The 25,943-nt window shown below is 50.0% G+C and overlaps 12 protein-coding genes across 12 annotated transcripts; 9 read left to right on the top strand and 3 right to left on the bottom strand.

The window, feature by feature from the left end:
• Positions 1–1,385: 1,385 nt before the first annotated feature.
• On the bottom strand, positions 1,386–1,763 carry N7518_000650 (uncharacterized protein; the record flags this gene model as incomplete). Its single annotated transcript, XM_057181578.1, has 1 exon — positions 1,386–1,763. The coding sequence occupies one exon, from the start codon at positions 1,761–1,763 to the stop codon at positions 1,386–1,388; it is 378 nt and encodes a 125-aa protein (XP_057046928.1).
• A 420-nt stretch (positions 1,764–2,183) lies between these two features.
• N7518_000649 (DUF3716 domain-containing protein) lies at positions 2,184–2,855 on the top strand (the record flags this gene model as incomplete). The annotated part of the gene is made up of 1 exon (XM_057181577.1): positions 2,184–2,855. One exon carries the CDS (start codon positions 2,184–2,186, stop codon positions 2,853–2,855), a length of 672 nt encoding a protein of 223 aa, XP_057046927.1.
• A 208-nt stretch (positions 2,856–3,063) lies between these two features.
• On the bottom strand, positions 3,064–4,224 carry N7518_000648 (uncharacterized protein; the record flags this gene model as incomplete). Its single annotated transcript, XM_057181576.1, has 4 exons — positions 3,064–3,246; positions 3,304–3,419; positions 3,459–3,761; positions 3,846–4,224. The coding sequence occupies 4 exons, from the start codon at positions 4,222–4,224 to the stop codon at positions 3,064–3,066; spliced, it is 981 nt and encodes a 326-aa protein (XP_057046926.1).
• A 260-nt stretch (positions 4,225–4,484) lies between these two features.
• N7518_000647 (triglyceride lipase) lies at positions 4,485–5,920 on the top strand (the record flags this gene model as incomplete). The annotated part of the gene is made up of 10 exons (XM_057181575.1): positions 4,485–4,497; positions 4,676–4,916; positions 4,979–4,988; positions 5,038–5,039; positions 5,092–5,180; positions 5,231–5,269; positions 5,331–5,460; positions 5,511–5,747; positions 5,804–5,838; positions 5,895–5,920. 10 exons carry the CDS (start codon positions 4,485–4,487, stop codon positions 5,918–5,920), a joined length of 822 nt encoding a protein of 273 aa, XP_057046925.1.
• Positions 5,921–6,585: 665 nt separating this feature from the next.
• On the top strand, positions 6,586–8,619 carry N7518_000646 (arrestin (or S-antigen), N-terminal domain protein; the record flags this gene model as incomplete). The annotated part of the gene is made up of 5 exons (XM_057181574.1): positions 6,586–6,798; positions 6,875–6,988; positions 7,038–7,250; positions 7,311–7,865; positions 7,918–8,619. 5 exons carry the CDS (start codon positions 6,586–6,588, stop codon positions 8,617–8,619), a joined length of 1,797 nt encoding a protein of 598 aa, XP_057046924.1.
• Positions 8,620–9,266: 647 nt separating this feature from the next.
• Positions 9,267–13,696, top strand: N7518_000645 (uncharacterized protein; the record flags this gene model as incomplete). The annotated part of the gene is made up of 3 exons (XM_057181573.1): positions 9,267–9,619; positions 9,679–12,147; positions 12,196–13,696. 3 exons carry the CDS (start codon positions 9,267–9,269, stop codon positions 13,694–13,696), a joined length of 4,323 nt encoding a protein of 1,440 aa, XP_057046923.1.
• A 592-nt stretch (positions 13,697–14,288) lies between these two features.
• nfr1 (putative AIF-like mitochondrial oxidoreductase (Nfrl)) lies at positions 14,289–16,107 on the top strand (the record flags this gene model as incomplete). Its single annotated transcript, XM_057181572.1, has 3 exons — positions 14,289–14,511; positions 14,584–14,776; positions 14,868–16,107. The coding sequence occupies 3 exons, from the start codon at positions 14,289–14,291 to the stop codon at positions 16,105–16,107; spliced, it is 1,656 nt and encodes a 551-aa protein (XP_057046922.1).
• A 206-nt stretch (positions 16,108–16,313) lies between these two features.
• N7518_000643 (DNA-directed RNA polymerase I subunit RPA43) lies at positions 16,314–17,480 on the bottom strand (the record flags this gene model as incomplete). The annotated part of the gene is made up of 1 exon (XM_057181571.1): positions 16,314–17,480. The coding sequence occupies one exon, from the start codon at positions 17,478–17,480 to the stop codon at positions 16,314–16,316; it is 1,167 nt and encodes a 388-aa protein (XP_057046921.1).
• A 294-nt stretch (positions 17,481–17,774) lies between these two features.
• Positions 17,775–18,961, top strand: N7518_000642 (J domain-containing protein; the record flags this gene model as incomplete). Its single annotated transcript, XM_057181570.1, has 3 exons — positions 17,775–17,819; positions 17,881–18,405; positions 18,461–18,961. 3 exons carry the CDS (start codon positions 17,775–17,777, stop codon positions 18,959–18,961), a joined length of 1,071 nt encoding a protein of 356 aa, XP_057046920.1.
• Positions 18,962–19,895: 934 nt separating this feature from the next.
• N7518_000641 (uncharacterized protein) lies at positions 19,896–20,763 on the top strand (the record flags this gene model as incomplete). The annotated part of the gene is made up of 2 exons (XM_057181569.1): positions 19,896–20,278; positions 20,358–20,763. 2 exons carry the CDS (start codon positions 19,896–19,898, stop codon positions 20,761–20,763), a joined length of 789 nt encoding a protein of 262 aa, XP_057046919.1.
• A 2,150-nt stretch (positions 20,764–22,913) lies between these two features.
• On the top strand, positions 22,914–23,946 carry N7518_000640 (uncharacterized protein; the record flags this gene model as incomplete). The annotated part of the gene is made up of 2 exons (XM_057181568.1): positions 22,914–23,782; positions 23,835–23,946. The coding sequence occupies 2 exons, from the start codon at positions 22,914–22,916 to the stop codon at positions 23,944–23,946; spliced, it is 981 nt and encodes a 326-aa protein (XP_057046918.1).
• Positions 23,947–24,530: 584 nt separating this feature from the next.
• Positions 24,531–25,605, top strand: N7518_000639 (amidohydrolase family protein; the record flags this gene model as incomplete). The annotated part of the gene is made up of 2 exons (XM_057181567.1): positions 24,531–24,582; positions 24,632–25,605. 2 exons carry the CDS (start codon positions 24,531–24,533, stop codon positions 25,603–25,605), a joined length of 1,026 nt encoding a protein of 341 aa, XP_057046917.1.
• Between the last annotated feature and the right edge of the window lie 338 nt (positions 25,606–25,943).

The following is a 25,943-nucleotide window of genomic DNA, read 5'->3' as shown; positions in this document are numbered from 1 at the left end:
CTCTTTCTCCTAGCCATTAGAGCCACTCTTCCAGCCGCGGAGGTCGTGATACATTGCATCTGGTAGCCTAGAGAAGCGATGTAATATTCGTTTAACACACTGACGTCAATAGAGAGCAAGAGCCTAACCTTTTCTGCTCTAGTATGGTCTTGAGGGAGGAGTCCTCTGAAAAGGAACCACGATACCACTATCTGTAAGACAAAAACAATATTGAATAATACAGTTCTTTCGCGGTGAACAAGCGTGATTCCTTAACAGAGTAATGTAAGTGGCCTGCCGAGGTTGTAAATGACTATATATATCATATGATAATGCAGTACTATGAATGCAGCTTGAATATGGTATATATATTATTCCCTAACAGGCATAGGTTAAGAGCGGCGAGAGAACGGTCGACCTCGTATTCCGAACAACCGCCGCCATACTTGGAGGAATGCGCTCTGGCATTTTTATCTTCTCAGATGCATCAATCTGGAGGTCCTCAATTACCGTCAGTTGACTCGCTTCGGTGTACACTGTGCTACGGCTGGGGCCGCTCTGCCTCGTATCACAGAAACCACGGGAGTGATCCGACCAGATTTCCCGCGGTAGGCATATGTTCCCGCCGACGCACGTCATGTAAAACCCGTCAAGGGATCATGGATATGATGGTCATTCAGAAATTACCAGCACAATCGCTTACGGCAGTAAAGGAACGCCCGCTAAATAAACCCTCTGATAGGCTTTGATGTATATTACGTGACGAGAAAACTTTGAGATTGCCCCAGGGGGTTAAATTTCTTGCATAAAACGATCCTAATGTTAAAACTAAAGGGCAAAAAAAAAAAAAACAGGATTAACTAAGTAGGACGAAGGGACAACAAAGTAAAGAGAAAGAAATCCCAAGCCATTAATCCCCTACCTGCCAGAGCCAGGGTTAGAAGGAGGTGCGCGGAGCCCTAAGTCAGATAGGTGATCACAAGTCGGCTCTACGAACTCCACCAGCTCAAGCTGCTTTGCAAGAGAATCTATAGCATCCGCTTGCATCTCGTTCAAGTCCTCGTTGCAATACTGTCGAAGATTGCGGCTAATTGAGCCCATCTTACGAGCAACCTCTGCGGTATGATCCAAGGCTTTGAGAACCTTGGACCAGTGCTTTTGGTCCTTTTCGTTGAAGAAGGGCTTTACCTGACGGTTGTCCACGGCATCCAAGGTCGTAGGGTCTTGTTCAGCTCGCCAGAGGCTGCAACGCCTATACTAGCCATTCCATCGGCAGTTTGCACAGGCCTTGGTATCACCTGTGCCCTCGGCCAACCGAACGTCGACTATTCACAATTCCGAAAGTCAGCATATCTTGATGAAAATGACGCTGAAACGACAACGGGAAGAATGAATGGCTACCATACCTAGGGGCCTTCGAACTTTAGGCAGTTTGTGCATTGGTGGTCCTGGACGACCCCCAAGCATTGGATAACTGCCGACTCGATGTTGGAAATCCCGTCAGAGATTCGTTCCTCCTCCCGCTTGCCGGAAAAGAAGAAACCGGGCGGGGCCATAAGCTCTCTCACCGGCTGCTTCTTCAACAGCTTGGGGAGAAGTTTGCCCTTCAGGAACACAACCTTTGCTGCGGTCTTCCAGAGCGTTTCCCACATCATTTTGGCCCATTTGTCTAGTGGTCGATCGTCGTCGCCAACGACTCCCTGCTGGATGGTGGTAACATCGCCAATCTCGGTAGATGAGGGCACTGTGGGTCGGCTTACCATCATGTCAGTGTCCATGCCCATTCCTTGAAAGTATGAAAAACCTACTAGTATAGTGGATTCCGAGCCATGGCAGGCTCATCATCATTTTGAGTTGGTAAGGGTGTTTGGAATTCCACGGTTGGTGGACGGATGGTGAGTGGATGGATGAACGAAGGATTGATGAATGAAGGACGGATGAAGGAGGATTGGAGATAGGGGCGGAGGGTGGAATATAAAGAGAAGAAGGGAGAAGGAAGAGGGAAGGAAGGATGGAAGATGGCAAACAAAAAGGCTCAGAGTACAAAATGACTCTATGTCACATGCGAGGCTTTTGGGATATCTGTTTTCCCTTTCTAGCGACTCTTCTTCAACATCATAATCCATCACATTCATGCCTCATCGCAATCAGTATGGCATCCCTGTCACTTTTCAGACAAAGAGCTAACCATGAGGCATTCAGTCATGGCATTCGACGCTTCTACTGCCCCTCGACCCCTTCTGGGCAAAGATGGAGCAGAGCCTGGCTTCTGGGCTCATGCTGCATACGAGAACCCCTGGCCCCGAGGAAGCCGAAACAGCCATATGAGTGGCTCAGTACTTTATCAACTTCACCAAAACCGTTTGTATCGCGAGCCGGCTTTACGGCCATCAAAAGCCAAGTATGATGGAACACGCTTTTTAAAGGCAGTGGGGGACAAGACTGTGAATGTGGAGGCTCTGCTGGCACAGGCTACCGGTCCCCAGCTGAAACCTGGGGCAGAATGTCTGCCTTGCCAGAAACACAGAGGCCCTTTCGTCTCCTGTGTCGTTGTCCCGGGTATTTTCAGCGAATGTGCCAACTGCCATTGGTCACAGCAGTCCGATCGATGCAGCTTCAACACCAGCCCTCCCATGTCATTTGTCCCTCGACGGAAGGCTGAGCCCACAGTCATCCCCACTGGCTTTACAGATACGGATGGGGTGAGAACAAAATTGACGGGGAGCTTCGAGAGGCACGTCTTGCGCGAGGTAAGGCCATGGCACTTTGTTGAACGTCTCAACAGGCGGATTGATGAGATTCTGGAAGCAAAGGCCGCCCAGGCATCACGGCCTGCAGGTGGAGAGGACCAAGGGCCTGGAGGTCTTGGAAACTAGCATGTGAAATAGTGCTTGTATGAACTACATTTCTGACACAGGCTCGCCATCCAGTACACATACGTGCTATTTTCTCTAAAGTTCGGTATCTAGGCCACGCTCTCCAGGAGGAATGGATTGGCAGACAATCAGAGTAAGCATAACAGTATCAAAACGCAGAAGAATGATAACACCCTGATGCGGTCCCATTACTCCGATTCCCGACACTCTAAGAGGCAGAGCTACTGTATCGGGAACGTTTGACGGCCCTCCGACGAGTGCTCGCCTTGCTTGTGCGTCCAGTGGTCATTGGTGACTGCGTAGACGCCGAGTGGATAATTTGGAGGAGGATGCGAACGATCTCCTCGTCCTGGCTGTCTTCCAGACCCCAGTGGAAGGTCCTCACGAACCACTTTCGAATGTCAGACCAATGAAACAACGGTTAACGTGAAGGTCACTTTCTTCTTACCTTGCTGTTCTTACTGATCTTGTAAAAGTGGAACTGTCTGCTGTCGGTCACAATTCCGTATACAGTGGTGTCTTTTTTCCGCGCTCCTTTCGTCCGGAGTGCACGACACCTAGAAGCTGGTCAGCAATGCCTTTGGCGTGGTGCAAGAGACTTACCCATATAGGCAAGGACTTGTTTCTGCCCTTTGCCAATTTCGTCCGAGGTCTTCGTCTCTACAATCACCAGGTTGGTCTCCAGATCCTCATGCTCCCCATACCATAGCGTATAGTCGGGGCGGCCATTCAGCCTGTGCTTGAGCTTCATTCGGCCGAGTCGGGTAATATGCGAGAATGAGGCCTCGTAGCTCCATCTCACCGGATGTGCCGCCGCAATACCGACTTCTATGGCGAAGCCAAGAACAGCGCTGAACAAAGGGCTAAGCCAAGCGCGTACCCATGCCTCGGTCTCTCGGGACCCAGCTTGTCAATTGTGCTGGTAGCGCATTGCTCGCGCTATGAGAACAAATTAGTACAGGGCTAATGTTAGGAGGACAGGGAACTCACAGAGGTAGCGCATAAATTCAGGAAATACGTCCTGGTTGTTTAGAGCTGCGGTATCGAACGGGAGTATGTCCCAGGAATCTCCCGCCTTTAGGTTCTTCTGGGTCACCTGGGTGAGCTTAAAAATTGACTCAACCTCTTGCAAGGTCAAGTCACCCATGGCCTTCGTTGGGAGGTTATTGTCCCTCCTAGCTCTCGTCGTGATGTCGTTAAGTTCGGTCTTCATCTCGTCAACCTCGGACCTCCCAAGGTTTGTAGCCCTTGAAAGCCATCGAATGGCCGCTTCTGCGCCATTCTTGACCTGTATCCAAGCGAGGTCGTCGGAAGTTGCTTTCTTCTTCGGCACCACCTTCGTTTTCCTAAGGGAGAACTTGAGAAGCATTATGAAAAGATTACGGGTGTTAATGAGGATGTTTGTGAGGTACTCTTGTGTAGGGTAGGGGGAAAGAGGACAGAAATGGTGGGAAACAGTGGTGAACAGTGGTATAGTTTGTGTTGGCCTGAGGCATCACATAAAACTTTCCCGTTGCGTCATTCCGCGCCGAATCTCGTTTGACAACATATCTGTGGACGACGCAGAACAATGAAATATGCAATTCTTACGCAGAATGCACTCAAACGGGCTTCAATAGATTATTACTTATGCGGCCAGACTGTATGTCACTCTACCAACAGGTGGTATCACGTGTCTCCTTGCAGACCCAGACCAAGTCTCGAACCGCGACTAGAGGACCTAGGGAAAGTAATTGTCGACGAGTACTCAATCGTCCGTGATAAATATAGTCCGTTATTTTTGGTTCGAATAGTGTGAATAATTGCTGACTCGTCATCAGCTGCACCAAAATACCCTGTCGTTCTCGCCCATGGCTTGCTCGGGTTTGATGAACTGCACCTTGCTGGCCCATATCTCCCCGGTGTTCAGTACTGGCGTGGAATCAAAGAGGCCTTGACGGCGCGGGGTATCGAAGTTATCACGGCGTCAGTGCCCCCGTCAGGCTCTATTGAGGAACGGGGTGAACAATTGGCCCGAAGCATTGAGGCTGGGGCTCCAGGGAAGGATGTTAATATCATTGCGTATGTTCCCTCCATTTCCTGGTTAGAGATATCGACATATTCTGACCCTAGTTTTTGTACAGACATAGCATGGTGAGACCCCTCAATCATTGCGACAGAGTTAATGCTTATCTGTGATTAGGGGTGAGCAATAAGATCATACTATACAGCACAAGCTAATTAATGGGCTGCAAAGTGGTCTTGATGCACGATATATGATTACTCACGTACGACCGGAGAAGTTCAAAGTCTTGTCACTGACCACTATCGCGTCTCCGCATCGAGGTGTGGCGCATCATAGCTTCTCATTTGCCTTTCTGCTAACTGTCTAGCAGGCTCATCTGTGGCGGACTACGTATTTGATCAAATTGGAGGTTCGTGACTATTCACCCGCTTTCTGAGATAACTCTGAAGATAACATCTAATTCTGTGTAGCCGATCGCCTACCCCAAATCTATTATGCCCTTAATCGATTAAATGTCGAGACAGGTGCATTCGCTCAGCTAACAAGAAAATACATGACCGGGACTTTCAATCCTAATACCCCAGATATGGATGATGTCAGGTAAGTGCCATGCATTTCCCCCCCCTATACGCACTGCTGACATTCCCCAGATATTTCTCCTATGGAGCAGCAATGGAGCCAAGTATATGGTCCCCCTTTCGGCTTTCACACCGAGTACTTGCGGATATTGAGGGACCCAATGATGGCCTAGTTAGCGTGTCTAGTAGCCGCTGGGGAGGCGATGCAGGATACAAAGGAACCCTTATGGGCGTGAGCCATCTGGACCTGATCAACTGGACCAACCGGCTTAAGTGGCTAGTCGGGGAAGTAACGGGCAACAAACGAAAGTTAGTTGATTACAATTACAAGAAGTATTTTGGGAATTATGCTGATCTTTATGCAGGTTCAACGCCATTGCATTTTACTTGGACATCGCAGGTATGTGTTACGGTTTGATTGGGTTAACTGAGACTGATAAGCTGATTGTTAATTAGACATGTTGGCAAAAGAGGGACTTTGAGAAAGTGCCCGATATAATTCATGTGGGTTCCCCCTTAGCGGTGTTATGGCTGTTTCGGATTTGATATGGAAATTCTGGTGCCTGGAGACTCCTGGAGACTCCTGGAAGTCCCTGGTATGTTCTCATTCTCGCCTACTTTGTATGTATGGACATATTTTTGTACAGTGGAATCAGCATAATAGATCCGTCAATTAGCAACAGACAGTTAAAATAATATATTTACTCAAGGATGCAGGCAAAGAAGGGTCATACTATGTACTACAGATCCAACGGATTTATAGTTTCCGGGTACTAGCGGAATGAGCCCTTTGTCTCGAAAAATGTGGCTGTGATTGAGGCGCAGCATATATGCCTAATCCAACCTTCTAGCCTTTAGCTATTCCTGCAACAGTTCTTGGTCAGGGCGAGACCGCGGCAGTTGTCTGTTGCTTGGCAATCAGTTGATCTGCGAACGCTCAAAACGTCATTGCGGGAACCTTCGCATATAATCCGCACTCGCCCCCATCTCGCAGCCCCACGACATTTCTTCAAGCTGTTCATTATTTGCATATTTCGAGAGTTGATAATTGTCGCATTATTTTCCACGACCGCACCCCCCATTTGATCCTTCGAACGCCGCCACCAACCGAAGATAGAGCCCCGCCAGGGCCCACGCGCCCGCCGCCATGACCGCAAATATCGTATTGGACAGCCACCACACGCATTATACAAATTTGGACTTCCTCAGAGGCAAGGTTGTACTACAGCTACCGACCGAAGCAGCCATCGGAGCCATTCACGTCAAATTGGAGTGCGAGAGCCGCACTCGTCTATCCGGTCCCAAGCACCCCCAACATGTGCACTCAGACAAAAAGCGAACGGAGCTTGAGGTTCACAAGGTGAGAGGATATGGTTTATCACACCTATCAGCGGGATAAAATATTGACTGGAGCATTGGTTAATCAACGAATGTAGATCCTGTACAAGGTTGCCACTGTTTTCCCGACACCAGGTGTCATGCAGAATGGGTCCCCTGCGCCTGCATATACATTTGCTGCAGGGTCATATGAGTACCCTTTCGAATTCAAAGTAAAGAGTCTATTCTATGGCAATCAGAACACAGTTAACGCCCTACCAGTTCCCTTTCAATAATTCATGCAGCACGACCAACAGCATGCTCACCAATCTAAACTTTTCCGGGTTGAAAGTCGAGGTAGCTAAAGACACCAATCGACACGTCAGGAAGACTCTCCCGCCATCTTTAAGCGGGTTCCCAGGTGTAGCAGATATCAAATACTTCGTCAAGGCCACAGTCATTCGGCCGCAGTTCTACAAAGAGAACATCAGATCGGTAAGTAGTGATATGCTCCGATACCTATGCTATTGTCGCACTCGCTAATTGGTTTCGCAGATTGTGCCTCTGAATTTCCTTCCAATTGAGCCACCAAGAGTCGGGAATCCCAATGAGGAAACCTACGCCAGGCGGCAACATCAATTCTCCAAAACCCAGGGCGCGTCTAAGAAAAAGAGCATATTCTCACGGGGATCTTCTTCACTCCGAGAGACGTATCCAGAGCCTCCTCGGGTGTCTGTGGATGCTCGACTTCCGAACCCGTCTATTCTCACTTGCAACGAACCTGTCCCCCTCCGTCTCCTCGTTAAGAAGCTGACCAAGGGACCGGACGTAATCTTTCTTCAAATGTTGCAGGTGGAACTAATATCCTACACGAAAATTTTGGCCCAAGACCTCACTCGCACTGAAAGCAGCTCGTGGGTTATCATGAGCCGCAGCAATATGACTATCCCGTTAGGCAACCCGGACTCCGTAGGCACTGATTGGACTATTGATTCAAACTTATGGAATCGGTATCCCTTACCTAACTCGGTGGCACCGTCCTTTGAGACATGTAACATTGAAAGATCTTATGAGCTGGAAATTCGAGTGGGCTTGACTCATGGAATGCAGGTATGTTGAACCATTAACCACTAGAGTTGTCTCTTGGCTGACCATGGCATAGCCTCAACTGATTGTTCTGCCCCTGCGAATGCCAGTCAAAGTATTCTCAGGAATCGCTCCACCACAGGCCCTCCTAGATGCGATGGCCGCTGCATCGCTTCATCCATCTTCCTCTAGACTGAAACCCCAGCCCAGCTTGCCAGGAGAGGTAGGAAGCAGTCGACCAGTCATTCCACCACGACCAACCGGTGAACCTGTACCTGTCAATTCCGGAGATGCATACGACGACGCACCACCCAGTTACGAGGATGCCATGGGAGACCACCTGAGTCCAGTGGATGGACCACGTCGCGAGTATCACCCACCAGACGCCTCATCACAAAGCACAGTAGAATCTGGAGCTGATGCCAAGTCCATAGCCCAACCGGGTAAGGCGCTTGAGGATGGACCCGCTGCGGAAGGATCCTCGGCGCCTCGTCGAGGCAATCGTGCTTCCTCGGAGTCCTTCGACATGCTACCTACCACACCACCGGAATCTCAATCTGGATCGCCTCCCATATCCCCCGTGCGACGCCCAGCGAGCATGATGAAAATTTCTCAGAACACCGTTGATGAAGAAAGTCCGCCGCAATATGAGCCTGTCGCGGGGAATCACCTGAACGCTCCCCAAGCTGTGCAACGCCAGCCTTCACGGAATAATCTTCGTCCTATGAACTTGGGCGTTCCCAATCGGAAGCCTGTGCCGCGAAGTCCAAATCCTTGAGGTTATGGACTCAACTGTTTCACTAATTTGGTCATATTCTCCCCTCTTTCACGCTTAGTGTCCGGGTTTGAAATTAATTGGAGCTTCATGGCACTTTGCCTGTGATTATTCCAGCACTCATAGCATTACCCATCAAAGAAACTGCATTATTGCTACCTTCGAACTCGATACCCCATCACGTTTGTGTCTTGAAAAGTTTTTCAGGTTATGTTCTTGTTCTTGAAATGCATCATAGCGTTGTGTCTAAGGGATCTATAATACTAGTACTAGTGTAGCGCCTGTTGAATATGATAGTTTATTTACTTCCACTTCCGAATAATGAGCCAAATACCGTCCGATATCATCGTGGCGCGCATCGTGGCGCGCAGGTCAGTATGGAAATAAGTTCAGATGTGCGCTATACCGAAAACGGCTAGCGCACCCTCCACGCGGATTGAGCTTTCCTCTTCCACTTGAGCATATGTCCAATCCTATGGGCATCTGTCCTCAAATTGAATCTTAATCGAAATCCGCTAGACCAGCTCGGACTAACTGGATTAGCCCCCCGACCGAAACATTACCCTCGAGTATTCGACTCGGAACCTCCTAGCAACACGAAAAAGTACATTCACCGCGTCAATGATTTAGCTCGCGACTGACCATCCACGATGCGTCTCCACCTTGTTATCTCGCGCCATGGCCTGCCGGTCACGCGCATTCTCTGGACGACGACTTCGTCTACTTCTGTGTTAGGCGAATATGGGACTCAACGCCCGGCATCAACCGCAGCTGTCGCGTCCTCTCGCACCCCGAACATCGCCTTCTCGAATGGCGGGTACACGGTCGCACAACTCCTCGAGGATGTGAACGAAGTTGTGCCGCTGGAAACTGAACCTAGTATCTTTGATACGGAGTTCAGTGGCCAGTGGGGATTGGAAGATTATGTTGTCGAGGTTGCCGGCTCGGAATGTCTCCATTTTATGGAGGTTGACGGCTTGCTCCGTGACGGAGACGAAGTTGTGTATGTACATCTAACAAATGTTCTTATATCGTAAACTGGACTAATTTCTCGCCTTCTAGCATCCGCGCCCTTCAATTGGCAGACCTACGGACCAGAAGGCTATGTGGTCGCCACCAAATTACCGCGGAGGGCAAGCATCTGATCGACGGCGTGCCTTTCGGGTCACCGTTCTTGAAAAGAACTACCTCTACACGACCTGCAATAACTATTCCCCCAAGAAAGAAGCGGCGCACCGTTTTCTCCGGCTGGGACCACGCTCCAGAATTGGTGGCTGAGGAAGTCCATGCTGACGAGGAAGGGGATGGAGAGTGGCTTCCGCATCCAAACACCGGGTTCGGAAAGGAGCTCTCTGTCATGCCCGCCGAGCACGAAGAGTCCCTAGGCACGGTTATTCGTCACCCTGTTGACCATGCCACGGAATCTGACAGTGAAGTGGATATGTCTGAGATGCCTGAGGTTGAGGAAGATGAACTGGAGAGCGAACTCCAAGCACTCAAAGAGGACTTCGACGAAGCTTCTCAATTTATTGATATCAGGAACCAGACTCGGAATGCCAGTGGGCACCCACTACGTGCTACCTCGATAGTCAAGCGACCAACTTCCAAGGGGTCACTTGCAGCTGCCTCATCTCTTTCCAGCAAGCGGTCTCGTGCGGAAGACCCATCTCCTAGAGCCTCCAAGGCTGTGAGATTCAACAAGGGAGATAAGCAGGAGGATAAGGAAATGCCTGATCTCCCACAACTTCCGCAGGCCGTACACGTACAGATCGAGGAAAGTGCTGCTGCAACCTCTGATTCTGGTTCATCCGAGTCATCCATGTCTTCTTCGGGCAGCGATTCTGACGATGATTCTGATGATGATTCCGATAATGATTCCGATGATGATTCTGATGATGTTGATTCTTCGAGCGAGGTCGAGCCTGCGGCAGAGGCACCTTCTGATTCTCATTCATCCTCAAGCTCCGATGATTCTGATTCATCAGACTCAGATTCCGAAGAGGAAGCCGCCCCTTCTATCCCGGTTTCTGTGGGCGCTCCTGGTGGAGGGTCACTACGCACTAAAAAAAACAACCAGCGCATCAAACTACGCCGCCGTCTATCCAAGCTCAAGGAGCTAGGTGCTCTTCCTGAAAAAGCAGGTTTCGATGCATTGCGAGCTTGGGAAGACAGCCACGGAGGCTGGCATACTCCGGAACAATATCTTAACCCGGAGCCATTCGTGCAACCCCCAAAACCTGTGGAACCGGAACTAGAACCAGAACCAGAACCTGCCGAATCTTCGAAAAAGAAGCAAAAAAGAGAGAAAAAAGACCAGGAGCAGAAAGAGTTCGAAGCCAGGCGCCAAAAATTGCTTAACGATCTTGCATTGGGTAATGGTGTCGATGTGAGCGAAATATCGGAAAAGGAAAATGTCCCACCGGCTGCGTCTGCCGTTGGAGACACCCCTGTTTCAGAAGAAATCTCCGGTAAGGAAGAGCCGGAGCAGGAACCTTCGAACCGACGTACACTGGACATAGCTAGCTCACGACGCATGCTGTTCGGATCTCTTGGAATGCGAACCCCGAAGACCAAGGAAGACGAAGAAGAAACACGGAGAAAGCTTGCTGCCAAAGCTAGTGCATGCGGTCCCCGAAACAAACCCTCTAAGCAAGACATCGGAGAAGAGGCCGACCAGATGCAAGAGGAGGAAGATGCATCCGACATTGATTGGCAAAACAAGCTTGTCATTCGTGCTGTCGAGTGTCTCTATCCCCAGGTTGATATGACCGCGCCTCCTTATCCATTTGTTCAACGTTGGGATAAAGAAGCCAATGCCTTGATTCGTGAGCTCAAAGGGCCCAGTAAGAAGCGGAAGAGAAAGCAGCGTGTTCAAGTCTATGAGGGACATGAGCAAGAAGAATACGATGAAAACGGGTATTATTACGGCCATGATGACAAATATCAAGCGAATGACCAACCGAATAACGGTTATTACGAAGGTGAAGCCGATTCCCATTATGAGGGCCAATGGGAAGGCGAAGCTGCTCCTTACTATGAAGGCCATTATGCAGGCGAAGCTGAAGGAGATCAGATCGATTATGACGATGCTCCTGAGCCTGGACAAGCACCCAACCCCACTTTGGATGACCTACCTGCGATTCCTGCCGACATGAGTTCTGTTCCTGGTTTGACAGAAAGTGAAGCAAAGGTCGGCGCAATCATTGCATTCCGGCAGCTAGACATGTCCAAAGCCACGAACTGGCAACCTCAAATGTCTGAGTACCGAGTAGCCGAGGTACGCTCTATTAAAGACCATGGGGTGATTAATGTACTACTGGCCAAGCGGGACCGAAAGCCCCACTCAGCATCCAGCGAGTATGACGAGCCCCGTCGATTCAGCAAATTTGAAGTACCAGACTTAGCCAACGATGAGGGAGAGGATGATGGCTATCGCGAGCTTGCCTTTGCGGAACTCAGCGATCCGAAGCTTATCCAACCCGCAGCGCAGTCAGGTGCGGAATTTGAAGGCCAGAACAGAGAAGGTAGCATGTCAGTGAAATAAACTCTGATTGAAGGCTTATGCTTACATATCTAAAGTGTCTCTGTAGTTCATGAATCCGTACTGAACGCCCAGCCAACCCTTTCCGAGGAAATGTATATTGACGACACAACCATTGTCACCATCGGAAATGAAGTCAGCCATATTGAGTCGCCTCGTGAATCCCCGGGAATGCCCGATGAACCTATCCAACAAACCCCAGGCAGAGGCCTGCCGCAGATCCAAGTCCAGAGTGGATCGATTCAGCGCAGTGTCACTCCTCCCATCCCTTCACCTTCTTTTACTGGATTTCACTCTGCTCGATCCTGGCAGCAGATGACCCCTGGTGTAGAGTTCAGCCGGGAGCTTGAAGGCCATACTCTCATCGGAGGGGACACGCCATCTGCTCTAGTCAATCGGGACGAAGATCCTTCCGCCTTGTCATACGCTTCTGCAAATCAATCCTTCGCGGATGAAACCGAGGACCAGGAAATGTCTGAGCATCAAGAGCATGAGCGCCAGATTGTCAGTGAAAATATTTTACCGCCTGGCGATTCGGGGGACAGCGGTCCTCAGTCTGGCTCAGTTCTGTCTACCATTGACCGTAGCGGTGGTAATGGTGGTCAGGGTGGTAATAGTAGTGATGATGATGCGTCGGATTCCGATTCTCTGTTTGTGAAAAGCGATACGAAGAGAGAAAAACATAGTGTGGCTCCCACCAGCTCTTCTGAATCATGGAAAGATCTTTTGAACAGATTAAGGAATGGTCCACCAGACCCAGACAGCAACAACAGCAGCAACAGCGAAGCCAACAGCGAAGCCAACAGCGAAGCCAACAGCGAAGCCAACAGCGAAGCCAACAGCGAAGCCAACAGCGAAGCCAACAGCGAAGCCAACAGCGAAGCCAACAACAGCGAAGCCAACAACAGCGAAGCCAACAACAGCGAAGCCAACAACAGCGAAGCCAACAACAGCGAAGCCAACAACAGCGAAGCCAACAACAGCGAAGCCAACAACAGCGAAGCCAACAATAGCGAAGACAACAACAGCGAAGTTAGCGAAGGCAATCAAAGTCCCGAGCGGCTGGAAGATAGTCTGCAGCACTCCTACCTGGATCTCAATTTCTCATCGCTCGATTTCCCACGGCCATCCAACTCACACTCTCCCAACCCGCCAACGAGTGCCCAACCGGACGCGCAGTCTCAAAAACAAACCTCAATCCTTTCGCCATTTGAGACGAAGCCCGCCGCAACTACTCGCTCCATACTCTCCCAGCGGGTGCATGAACCCGAATCCGCCTCCCAAATTCTCTCCTCCCAGGCATCCGAAGTGATTGACCTCACTTCCAGCCCACGTGAATCACCCAAACCCAGCAGCTCCGATCCGAACCCATCCCAGCGCTCCAAATCTGCAGTGTATGGGAAATCACAACGTAGCAAGGACATCCCTCGCTCATCTGGACGTCCACCCCGAGCTTCTACGGGGAGACTCCAACACATGGTGGAAGTGAGTATTAGTCCTTCCAGCCAGAAGAAGAAGCGCTCGGCACGAAAGTTCTGAGATACGGCTGGATTATGTGTCATTGAAAGTTGAAGAGATATTGGATGTACTTTCATTTTACACGTCTGTATATTTACGGGCGCAGAGCGATGGCGTCTAGGAACTTGCACATTCTTTCTTTTTTTTTTTCCTGGACATTATTTTATTTCGGCTCCAATACAAGATATTATTCTGAAGGTCCTTGCAGATCATGACAAAACCCTGCCAGTGATTGGTTGGATTCATGGATAAGGTGATGTCATGGTAGTTGTATACTTCAAGCTCTAGAGGTATTGTACATATCCCACATCTTCGAAGCCTTGCAGTCAATCAATTGAACTAACCAAGGAACTGGCCTAGGAAAGCAAGTTCTTCTTTCATCTTCCCTTTTTCCCTGCCCCTAACCATGTACCGTCTAAGTACGTGGCCATCTATGCAACTATCCCGGCGGTGTAACTTTCTACTCTCGTCATTACGCCATATTTCCTCACCCCGCATATCCAGCTTATCCTGGACCTCTTCTGCTGCTGCTTCTTCTTCCTCTTCTATCCCTTCAATATCTACCAAGTCGTCCCAATTCAAGCCAATTCAATCCAAACGCAATCTATCCACAATGCCCCAGGAATACAAACTAAAGGACATCTCCTCCTTCGCATCCCTCAACTCTCTAGACAAGGTCGAGGTTGAAATCGAAGGCATTGAGGATGGGAAGGTTCTCCTCGTGAAGCTGAACGATAAAGTCTATGCCCTTAGTCCACGGTGCACGCATTACGGAGCACCACTGAAGAATGGCGTTGTCACTGCAGAAGGGAGGATTACATGTCCCTGGCATGGAGGTGAGATGCTTGTTTGAGTTTCTTTTGGTTAGGGGAAAGAAAAGAACAAAATACTAACTACTATATCTACAGCCTGCTACAATGTCGCAACTGGCGATGTTGAAGATGCTCCAGCTCCCAACGCGCTGAACAAATTCGAGGTCTTCGAAAGAGCAGGCGGCGTCTACATCCTTGCCAAAGAAGAAGATGTCAAAGCAGGACAGCGCAATCCAGTTGTGAAATGCACTGTGTCACAGCCAAAGGAGAAGGTTGTTGTGATTGGAGGGTAAGTCACCCTTTTTTCCTTCATCACTATGCACATGTTTCTACATTTCCTCTCGTTCGAATAATTGGATACCCATACTAACAACAAACAGAGGAAGTGGAACTCTTGGCCTTATCCAAGCTCTCCGCGAGCTAAAATACCCCGGGGCGATCACAATCATCTCCAAAGAGCCCGATCTGATCATAGATCGAACCAAGCTATCCAAAGCCCTAATTACGGACGCAGCCAAAATCCAATGGCGACCACGAGAGTGGTATGCTGAAGCCGCCATAGAAACTATCACAGATGAAGTGACTGCCGTGGACTTCGAACAGAAATCCATCTCCACCAAATCCGGCCAGAACATCCCCTACACCAAACTAGTCCTAGCATCAGGCGGCACCCCACGCAGACTCCCGCTACAAGGCTTCAAAGGCGAGCTCAAGAACGTCTTCACCCTTCGCACCATCCAAGATGTCCGATCAATCCTCGCAGCAGCCGGCGAAGAGAGAAGAAACATCGTGGTAATCGGCAGCTCCTTCATCGGCATGGAAGTCGGCAACGCGCTCTCAAAATCCCACAATGTGACAATAGTAGGCATGGAAACCTCGCCAATGGAGCGTGTAATGGGCGCACAAGTCGGCCGCATCTTCCAATCAAACCTAGAAAAAGCCGGCATCAAATTCCACCTCTCAGCGAACGTGAGCCATGCTACAGCCTCCTCCTCAGATCCGCACACCGTCGGTACTGTCCATCTAAAGAACGGAACAAGCCTCCCAGCCGACCTTGTCATTCAAGGCGTGGGCGTCCGCCCAGCGACAGACTTCCTTCACGACAACAAATCCATAACCCTTGAGAAAGACGGCTCCGTCAAAACAACCCCCCACTTCGTCGTGCCGGGCTTGCAAGACTCCGTCTTCGCCGTCGGCGATATAGCAACATACCCCTACCACGGCCCCGGCGCTGACCCTGCCGGCTCGCCAGTCCGCATCGAGCACTGGGACGTCGCGCAGAACGCGGGCCGTGCTGCTGCACGAGCAATCGTGCATGCGCTGCGTGGTCCGCTGTCGTCCCTGAAACATAAGGTGTTTATTCCGGTGTTTTGGTCCGCGCTTGGGGCGCAGTTGCGGTACTGTGGAAATCCCATTAACGGGTATGACGATGTTATTTTGCAGGAGAAGGGGGAGGCGAAATTCGTTGCGTTCTATACGGCTGGAGAGACCGTTGTGGCGGTTGCCACTATGGGAGTTGATCCGGTTATGGTTAAGTCTGCAGAGCTGATGAGAGTCGGGAAGATGCCGAGCAAGGGAGATATTGCTGGTGGTACGGATGTTTTGAGTCTTAAGGTTTAGCTAGGATATGATGGGATTTGAAGTTTGGATCTTAATGGATATGTCGGGAAATAGTTTGGAATCAAGTGTTTTCTTTGGTCAATTGGCATATACACATTCGAAACAAATCGGAAAATAAGAACAAGCAAACCGGAACGCCCATCCAGGATGTAGTCAACATTGATGTATGATATCGGTGCTCATGGAGACATGTACACAGAGCGAATTTATTCGTCCTTGCTCTTCTTCGACTTGGAAGTGGACTTCTTCTCCTTCTTTTCCTTCTTCTCCTTCACTTTCTTCTCCTTCTTTTCTTTCTTTTCCTTCTTAGGGCTAGGCTCCAGATGCACATCCACAGTCGACAGCTCTTGCACTGCCGACGCCGCCGGGACGTCCATCACGGGAATAGACCCAGAGAGCTTCTTCGGCGATGGGAAGAACGACGGAGGCAAGGACTGTCCCTGGCGCTCAGACTCAGAGAGTCTCTCCTCCTCCTCAACAGAAAGCATAGTCCCCTCAATACTAAGGAACCCGCGATCGCGCTCCGAACCAGGAATGACATCCACATCAACAACACGGAAGCGCACAGAGCCAGTCACGCGGTGTCCAGAAACAGACTGGAAGTAACCGGTGTGAGCAGACGCATCCTCCTCGCCCTCGATCGCGATCTCCTCAGCCGAAAGCGAAGCAGGCTTGAAACATTCCTTCTCGGCGTCGAAGTCGGCCATATCCCCATCAGAGGCCGAGTCGTCATCGGTCAAAGCCGGCGTCTCGGCCTCCTCGCCAGGCGGCACCCACTTCCAGTTCGAAGGCAGACGCTTGCGCTCAACGCCGACAGAGAACAAGTTGAACACGACAGCGCCGAGGAATCCCTCCGACTGCACATTCACCCATCCATCGAGAGTCTGGCCGCGCTTTGGCCGGAACATTAGGAACGTAGCGGTCAGGTAGACGTACAAGACACCGTACTCGTCCGCGGATTTGGCGAGGGTGAGCGGCTCCGGGTTCGGATCCGAGAAAGAGCTTGTATTGGCCGGCGGATTGCTGGAAATCGAGGCATGGGAGTACGCCAGGACGATGCCCTTCAGCGGTGGGAAGTAGGTTAGGAGCAGTGGCGAGAGATGCTCGGCCAGCAGCGAGGCCAGCGCGTGCGTTGGCGAGATGGAGATGGGCGACAGGGGCAGGTAGAGGGTTGCTGTTGTGAGAGTGAAGGGGGACTCGGGATCGGAGTCTTGGACATGTTGTGGAGCGGCGGCTTTTGAGGATGGGGTTTGCTTTCGCTTTTTGGATGGTGATGTGGATGCAGATGCGTCCTTGTTTTTGGATTTGCGCTTGCGCTCTGCGTCCGCTGTGCGCAGCGGCATGTTGTCGATTTCCATTTCGTCAATTGCCATCGTGGAGGCAATTTGGGCGCTCCACGGAGCTTGTCGTGTCAATGTGGAGGGATTAGAGTGCTTCTTTTTTTTTTTTTTGGCGTCGAGAACTTTTTTTTTTCATTTGGCTTTTGGTATGACGAGATGGGAAGGCGGTGGGACTGGGCGGTGACGGCACATCAAATGGCCCCCGGACTATTTTGGGGTTGGTTACAATCGCCAAGTGGCGCTTAGTATCTATTCTATCAATATTTTTCTTGTTTTTGTTTGATATGGTGCAGGTGAGGTTATTTAGGTGAAATTGATTCCCTCGTGATGTCGTCACTTCTGCCTTTCTTCGGGTGGGCTGTTCTCCCCAATGTGAGTGGAGCGCGATGCGGAGCTATACAACACGTGGAATAGGAGCTAATATGAATGACAGTATGCTACATCGTTCCTACAGAGTGTCTACTATGGCATCACCATACGCGCCGGTGAACCCAAGCCACTCCCGCAAACTCCGCAGTTCGAACGTCATCGTCGCCGTATCTTCATCTTCGTGATCACCAGCTACCTCCTCTACACGCTCTACGAGACATTCTACCAGGTGCAGCTTGCAGGTGATTACTATCAAGCCCTCGGGGTATCGCCATTTGCCGATGAACGCGCAATCAAGACCCGATTTCGCCGGCTCGCTGCTCAGTATCACCCCGATAAAGTCGGGCTGGACAGCGGGTCCGATGCTTACTTCCTGTACCTTCGACGGGCGCAGGAAACATTGGTGGACCCGGTGAAGCGATTCGCGTATGACCGGTTTGGAACAGACATGCTTGGATGGGGGGAGCAGAAGACCATGCGCGACTTCTTGATGACCTCGCTGGTCAAGTCGATCATCCCGCAATATGTCGTCGGGTTTATCACAACGCTTGTGCTGAACTGGCTGTGGTGGGCGAATTGGGGCCGTTACGTGAGTATACCATATTACCAGCAGATGTTCAATTCCATTCGCTGACTGTTGTTAGTGGCGCTTCTACACGTTCGCCGCAATGCTGACCCTCGAACTCGGCTTGATTACGCACCCCAAGGCTGTGTTCATGCCTACCTCATACCTTCCCGTCGCACTACAAGCATGGCTCCCTAGACAATCGTTCTACCTCCTCCCCTTCCAGATCCTGACGCTAGCACGCCGCGCCTCCATCATGCTACACATTTTCATCTCGCAGGCCGCACCACCCACCGCCAAAATGGCCGGGAATGGCAACGGCGATAAGATATCACCGCAGACTGTGCAGCGGATCGGAGAGTTGATCCAGTTGACGCGCGGCACGGATATGGAGGCGACGCGAGCGCTGCAGATGGGCCTCGCACCTTTCCGTGGTGATCGTGAAAATGTGTCGAGGCTCCGGCGGGGTATGAAGGAAGGGCTGATCCTCGGCGGGGTGCGGTCCAGTCCTGAGGTGCAACGTGCCGTGGCACAAGTGGTTGAACGACACAAGGCCGAGGGTGACAGTAAGCGCGATTGATGGTTGAAAGAGGTTAGATGTATATTACATATAAGCTATTGTATTCCCATTGTAATCCGACCCGATTCTGAATTTTTGTCATTTATCTGGACGATCTCTTGGCGGTGTCGCGTAATTTGGCCATTCTTTTGGTTCCGTGGACTAATTAGCGAAGTTCACGTTTCCCTGGCACGTAGAGCCGTAGAGCCGTGGTGGCTTGAGAAGACTCTCGTGATACCCTCACCAGATCTGTTGAGAATGGGTCCCTCTGGACTGGATCTCCAATAGATGTGAGTTATCTGAGTGAACGACGAAAAAGACGCATCTCTCGAGACATCATGCGGTCAGTGAGTTATTTTTTCTCCGGGATGCAGCGGGTGTGAAATGAGATCAACGGATTAGGGTTGGGTTTGTGTATGGAGATATGGAATGTCGAGTTTCTAGCCCTGTACGAGAGGGCAATAGCCGGACGGAGAGAAGACGCAGATATCATAGACAAATCCAATACAAATACAAATGTAAGAAGAGACCAAAAGACGACCAAAAGAAACGAAGCTGTATATCGGTATCGTACGGTACTGTCACCCCCTCGTATCACGCCCTCCCCGTTGGTCCCGAAGTGGCTGGACGCAAGTTGTAATGACAGTACCAGGCCCGAAGTCCACACCTTCAACACCATCCCCTGTGCTTCATGGCCTGAATGAGTTTTTTTTTCTTAAACGATGAAGAGGGCCCACGATCCCTTTTTACTTCGCCCCTTCCTTGTCCTTCTTCCCTTTCCCCTTCCCCCTTCCCCCTCCCATCCCTCTTTCTCACAGACTATGCGACTACACATACTTCTTCATCTATAACGGGCGGTAGAGACACATACCACGTCACGGTGAATTGCCTTCCGTCAATTATTCCCCTTCCATATCCGGTACCGCGCAAATCCCGTTTCCAACACCCATCCATCATGCCCGCCGCTACTCCAAATGGTCGCTCACGCGGAGCCAAGAATTCACCCAACTCCTTGATGGTGGTTCTCAAGCTATCTGGGGATGCCCTCCAGCAGTTCGCCAGTCCCAGCAAGAGCCAAAATAATACTCCCAACATTAAATCCAACGACAACTCTTCACCAGCCTCCTCCGCCGAGCTCCCTACTGTCCGCCCATCTTCTGCCGATAATGGCTCCGACGCCGACGCCAATTCTACGCCCGCCACAGGGGCGACTGCAGGCGATGCACAACGTCGGAAGGGAGTTCCGGGTCCTAAGCCAGGAAACAAAAGAACAAAAGACCAAACCGACCCTACCGCAAAGTCACGGGGACGCCCTGGCCCCAAGAAGAAACCCAGACTGTAAGCCAACCCGACACATTTTCGAATGAGCATAATCCCAGAAAAGAAAATAGTCGAACTAACATATCATCGATCTTAGTGACGAAGGCGAAGCCACAAAGATTCCAGCTGCACAGCGTCTGGGACCAAAAGCCAATACGGGAGCCATCAACGCCGGTCTGCGCGCGCTAGATCGCACCGGAGCCGCGTGTCGCAAATGGGAGCGCAAGCCCCTACAGCTCCGCAGCTTCACCGGCATTTTGTGGCAACTTCCATCCTGGCGCACACCGGGTATGCCCAAGTCCGGTGACGCGGTTAATGGCAAGGTTGCAGCGCTGGAAAGTGGCGACAGCGACACAAAGACCACGCTTCATGCCCCCGGCACCGACACGGCCAATGGCAGCAGTGCTGTGCCTAGTGAGAAGAGCAACTCTGGGGATGGCGATGTCACCCCTACTTCTCATCTAGTCGAGCCCTCCTCGCCAGCCATTGCTATGACAGCTTGAATACGACCGTGACGAGTTCGGATGTGGTTTTCGTGCTGTACTTATAAGTTTCGCGCATCTTCTGTGTCTTTCTTTCTTCTTCTTTACTTAGGGTTTTATGTCGGGTTTGGGTTTGGCGTTGGAGGGAACTGTTTTTATGGCTAATGGCCTTTCTGTACGAAGGGCTCTTTTTTTCCATGTGCACGGGTTGTAGCCGGGGACCTGGTTATTTCCCTCGGTGTGTTCTGTATTATAGCCCTTTTCTTCTTCTTCTTTTTTCTTCTGCTGACATCAGCTATGTTTACATCTTCTGCTCGAAGATCTTTGCTCTGTGGGCACAACGCAGTTAATTTTGCTCATGTGGTCTGTTTATACATGATAGTATAGAGCTATATACTACTCCCTTAGATCTACCTATGTTGTATCTACGGAGTACCGCCTTTCCTATGCTACATCTTCCCTTGTGCTCACCGAGTACTCCATAGACCTGTTCTGATCATCATAGATCTGCTTACTGAACAAGACTGATCCACCCGTGGACTCACTGATACTCGCTGAGCGCTCTGATTGGTTGTTTCCCGCTGAGTCTGGGCCAGGCCGCAGTTTTAGGTTTAGCGCACCTCCGTATACTAAGTAGCATTTTTGGCTCGCAGGCCTTGATGAGCTGGTCGATGCAATTAACGACCCAACAATTGCTCTCCAAGATGAGGTGCGAGGTGTACAATGGATCTTGGAGCATCTGTTCGAAGAGGAAAAACTTCCAGCATCGTTATACGATGAACTAGAATATAGCCGAGGGGTCAAATCCTCGGCCAAGTCCTGGACAAAAACCATAAGAAAGATTGCTGTTTTTTTTTCATGAAGGATGGAAAGTAATCCTTTGTGGAAAATGGTCCCGTAATCGAAGGAGCAGAGACTGGCAAGTGAAGAACGTTGCAGATATAACTTCCTAGCTAATTTTTTGGTTATAGCCTTTCTAAACTGAATACACGGCTACCTCTATACAAGAGCTGAGCTCGCCGTCAAAGTCTTAGCGATATCGTAAGAAATATGACACAGCTGCAAAAGAGTCTAGCCGTGGCTGTCTCTGCATGGACACATGCACCAACGAGAGCAGTCAAAACCCCTGGGATAAGAACAAGAACCGCCTATCCATGAAGATCAAAGACTATGTTAGCAAACTTGGTAGCGGCTCATTCTTGTATCGAGTGTCTACTTGGGCCGCTTTAGCTGCGATGATGGCCTTTTTCACTCCGGTCATTCACAGTAGGCACTTGGACAACGAGTTGGGGCCGGGTATCTATACATCCAATTCTCTAGAATGGGTCCTGAATTGGGTTCCGTCAATAGTGCCTTGTTGGTCTTCAAAGACCCTGGTTTCCGCAATTTGGATGTCTAGAGGCCCTCTCTTCCCGAGTGGCAGCAGATCATCGTAACTTGGACACGAAAGTCACTTTCGAATGCACCGGATTCGGTACATCCGAAATGAAGAACAGCAGACATCATCCAAGGGTATTTTGAAGCCAGGTTCTCTAAAACAAACTGTCTACCACAACCCAGCAAGGTCTCATAGACCGCTGCATTTAGTCATACAGGATGTGGGGCGCTGTCTGTATCATTGGCGATGATAACTAGTGAGCCTGGCCCTTATACTATCACTAGCTTCATTATCAATCACACTTTTCATTGTGGAGACGTAAGCTGGCCACTCTTTTGCTTTGAGTACTTTTTATAGATGGTCCACATTCTCGCTAAGGACCTCAGCCCCAAGGAAATCACCACTGTCAGCCTCCTTTGACATTTTCTACACTGCCAAAGACCGACCCGATGACGTCAAGATCGGAGTCACAAGTCAAGCGCCTCTTCATGTTTTCTCGGACTAGGAGGATGGTTATTCGGGATATTTCCATGCCCAATATTAAGCCTGTCTCTGAGATTATTGATTCATCATATTCCTCTCGGCTGTCTGGATTGGGGTTTTGCCTAACCAAATTGGGGCCGAGAAGTTAGTGATGTATTTGTGATGACAAATGTTATCGGCCAGCCTTAGCTGACTACATGCGAATGAGTTGTCAGTCTTACATGAGATTTGGCGTTTTCTTTGTGTGTCTCTAGATTATATATAGCCAAAATCCATATTTTCTATAGAAGTATCGCAAAACATCTTCATCATGGGCCAACCATCAATCCCCCCTACCCCCACCTCCGCCAGTGCGGCCGGTAAAACCGCCATCATCACTGGCGGTAACACTGGAATTGGCTACGAAGTCGCTCGCCAGCTCCTCCTCCTCAAAGCATCACGCGTTATTATAAGCGTCCGATCAACCAGCAAAGGTCAGGAAGCTGTCGCCTCACTACGCGCCCATCCGGAAGTGAAAAAAGCCAACCCTACCGCCACGATTGAATTCTTCCATCTCGACCTTGACGATTTTCAATCCGGCGTGGAGTTTGCAAAAAAGATCCGCGCCGAGGTCCCTGAACTACATATTCTTATCTGCAACGGTGGTGTCAATCTGATCAGCTACGAAGCTAGCAAGAGTGGTCATGAACGTGTTATGCAGGTCAACTGCTACACTCATTTCCTAGTTACATTAGAACTCCTTCCTCTTCTTCGTGCGACGGCAGTGAGCTGTGGCGAACCATCACGTCTCACGTTCGTCGGGTCGAGTATCCAAAACTTCAACACACTGGCGAAAAAGCCTCTAACAGATTCCAAGACTGTGATCGAACACTACGATGACAGACAGATATACAGCGGGCTAAATCGGTACGCGGATAGTAAATTAGCCGTGCATGCGTTCGTGCAGCGACTAGCGAACATCGTGCCGTCTTCGGAGCTTATCATCAACGATCTATGTCCTGGCATGGTAGCTACCAACTTCGACCGTGGTCTGCCGCTCTGGTTGAAGCCTGTTATGGCCGTGTTGAGGAGGCTGATTGCGAGAACGGTCGATGACGGGGCAAGGACGGTTATCTATGCGGCTGTTGTTGCCGGGCAGGAGACCCATGGAAAGTTTTTGCAGAGTAACAAGGTGGATCCGTGAGTGCTTCCCCCTGAAGTGAATACTCGAGCATGCTAATGATTACTCTAGAGGCGCACCCATCCTTCAGGAGAAGGTCGGACAGACCTTTAGCGAGAGATTGTGGAAGGACACTATCACGGAGGCTAGCAAGTATGACGCCGAGTTGCAGAGCTTTGCTTGATTTATACCACGGAAATTGTTTGACGTCTCTGTTATTATGTTCTGTTCTCTATCAGTCATTATGGCTTCGTGTGGGATAGGCCACAGCATTTATACACATCTACGATGAAGCATTTCGATATTATATACACAAAATGCATACCAGCTCCGCCGTATAATACGGTAGGACAGTTGTAAAGGTCTTGAGTAGTCAGACTATATCATCAACTAACAAAACCCACTCAAGAAATCTACTAGAATATCAAGCACCCTCGCGTGAATCTAATCCGCAAGCCCCTTGCCCAAATAATCCAACAGATTGGTCCGATGTGTTTAATATATAGACTAGACATGCATCAAAAAAATGGAGCTGCATTAGAGGATGGAGTACCGTACTAGGCAAGTATGACCAGATCGGTTTTAGGACCTACGCTACAATCTCTTGCCCTGTCCTGAATATGATCCGTCTTGCTCTTCCTCGGTTGCCCGGATGAATCGTTGGTTCATACCTATACGACATTATGAGCAATATATATCTGAGAGTTACTCCTTTCCTTCATTTACACAAATCATATAGTAAAACCATTTACTTGTCACCTCATCACCATGAACCGCATCGACGTGCACCACCACTTCATCCCCCCGGCCTATGTCAACGGTATCTTACCTTCCCAGAAACATAATAAACATAATTAACAAGACTATAGCCTTCAACTCAACTTCTGGTGACCCCTCCGGCTGGCACCTCCCCAAATGGACCCCAGAATCGACCCTCTCCTTGATGACCTCCCATTCCACCCGCGCGGCCATTCTCTCCCTGACCGCACCGGGCACCTCTATCCTATCCGATTCCCCTATAGACTCAGCGGCCCTCGCCCGGCAAATAAACCTCTATGGTTGCCAACTTCACCGGGAAAACCCCACTCGGTTCGGTTTCTTTGCTAGCCTGCCGCATCTGACACCTGAAACTATCCCATCGGCCATTGAGGAAGTTGCTTATGCTCTGGACACACTCCAGGCTGATGGCATCACTCTGTACACTCGGTATAGTGGAACTGGATATCTCGGTCATGCTGCTTTTGCGCCACTCTGGGAGGAATTGAACCGCCGAAAGGCAGTAGTTTTTATCCATCCGACAAACATCACTTCGGACGCTCAGGACCAGCCTCAGATGGGCATTGCAAAGCTGCCACAGCCGATTATTGATTATCCTCACGAGACATGCCGAACCGCGGTCGACCTGATTACCTCTGGAGCTATTTCGAAGAACCCCGATGTCAAGATCATTCTGTCCCACGGAGGCGGAACACTGCCTGTTCTTGCTACTCGGGCGGCAAATCTATTGTACGATGCGGGTCTGACCGAGATCACCCCAGAGATATTCATGGAGCAGGCTAGGGGTTTTTATCTTGATCTTGCGCTTTCCGGGAACGAGGGGAATTTGGAGTTGCTGTTGGGCAAGACCGGGTTTGCAAAGCCAGGTCATGTACTATATGGCAGTGACTTCCCTTATGCTCCAGTTGAAACCATTAACAAGTATGTAGGGATGATGGAGGGATTCTTCGCAAGAGAAGAGGAGAAGGAAGAGGAGATTGCCCGGGGTGCGGCGGTAGAGTTATTCCCGCGATTTCGGATTGAGGAGGATAGGGAGGAGGTACTGACGAACCCAGGCTATAGATAGATACGTATATACAGGGTTGTGTGGAGAGAAATACATTATCATTTGACGATGGTATACCTGAAGGGGAACACTTCCATCTTTTACTTCTTAGTATTCAATCTAACACTTGTAGTACTTTAACAGATTTCAGCTTCTCATTGATAATGTTAACTAGTTAACTAGTTAACTAAATAACAGATAGGTTATTAATACCGGTGAATGAACATATCTACAACGATCGATGTGTTTACCACATGCGAAGAAGCTATGTATATCGGTAGCACAGTACACGGGCATGCCTAAGTCCACATCAGCTCGTGACATTATGCTCGTCTCCCCTCTTTTCCTTGACACTGTCC

Source organism: Penicillium psychrosexuale (genome assembly GCF_028828465.1).
Source record: "Penicillium psychrosexuale strain IBT 29551 chromosome Unknown utg000001l, whole genome shotgun sequence".
Taxonomy (NCBI): domain Eukaryota; kingdom Fungi; phylum Ascomycota; class Eurotiomycetes; order Eurotiales; family Aspergillaceae; genus Penicillium; species Penicillium psychrosexuale.
Note: the sequence above shows the minus strand (reverse complement) of the source record. Positions and strands in the feature narration are given on the sequence as shown.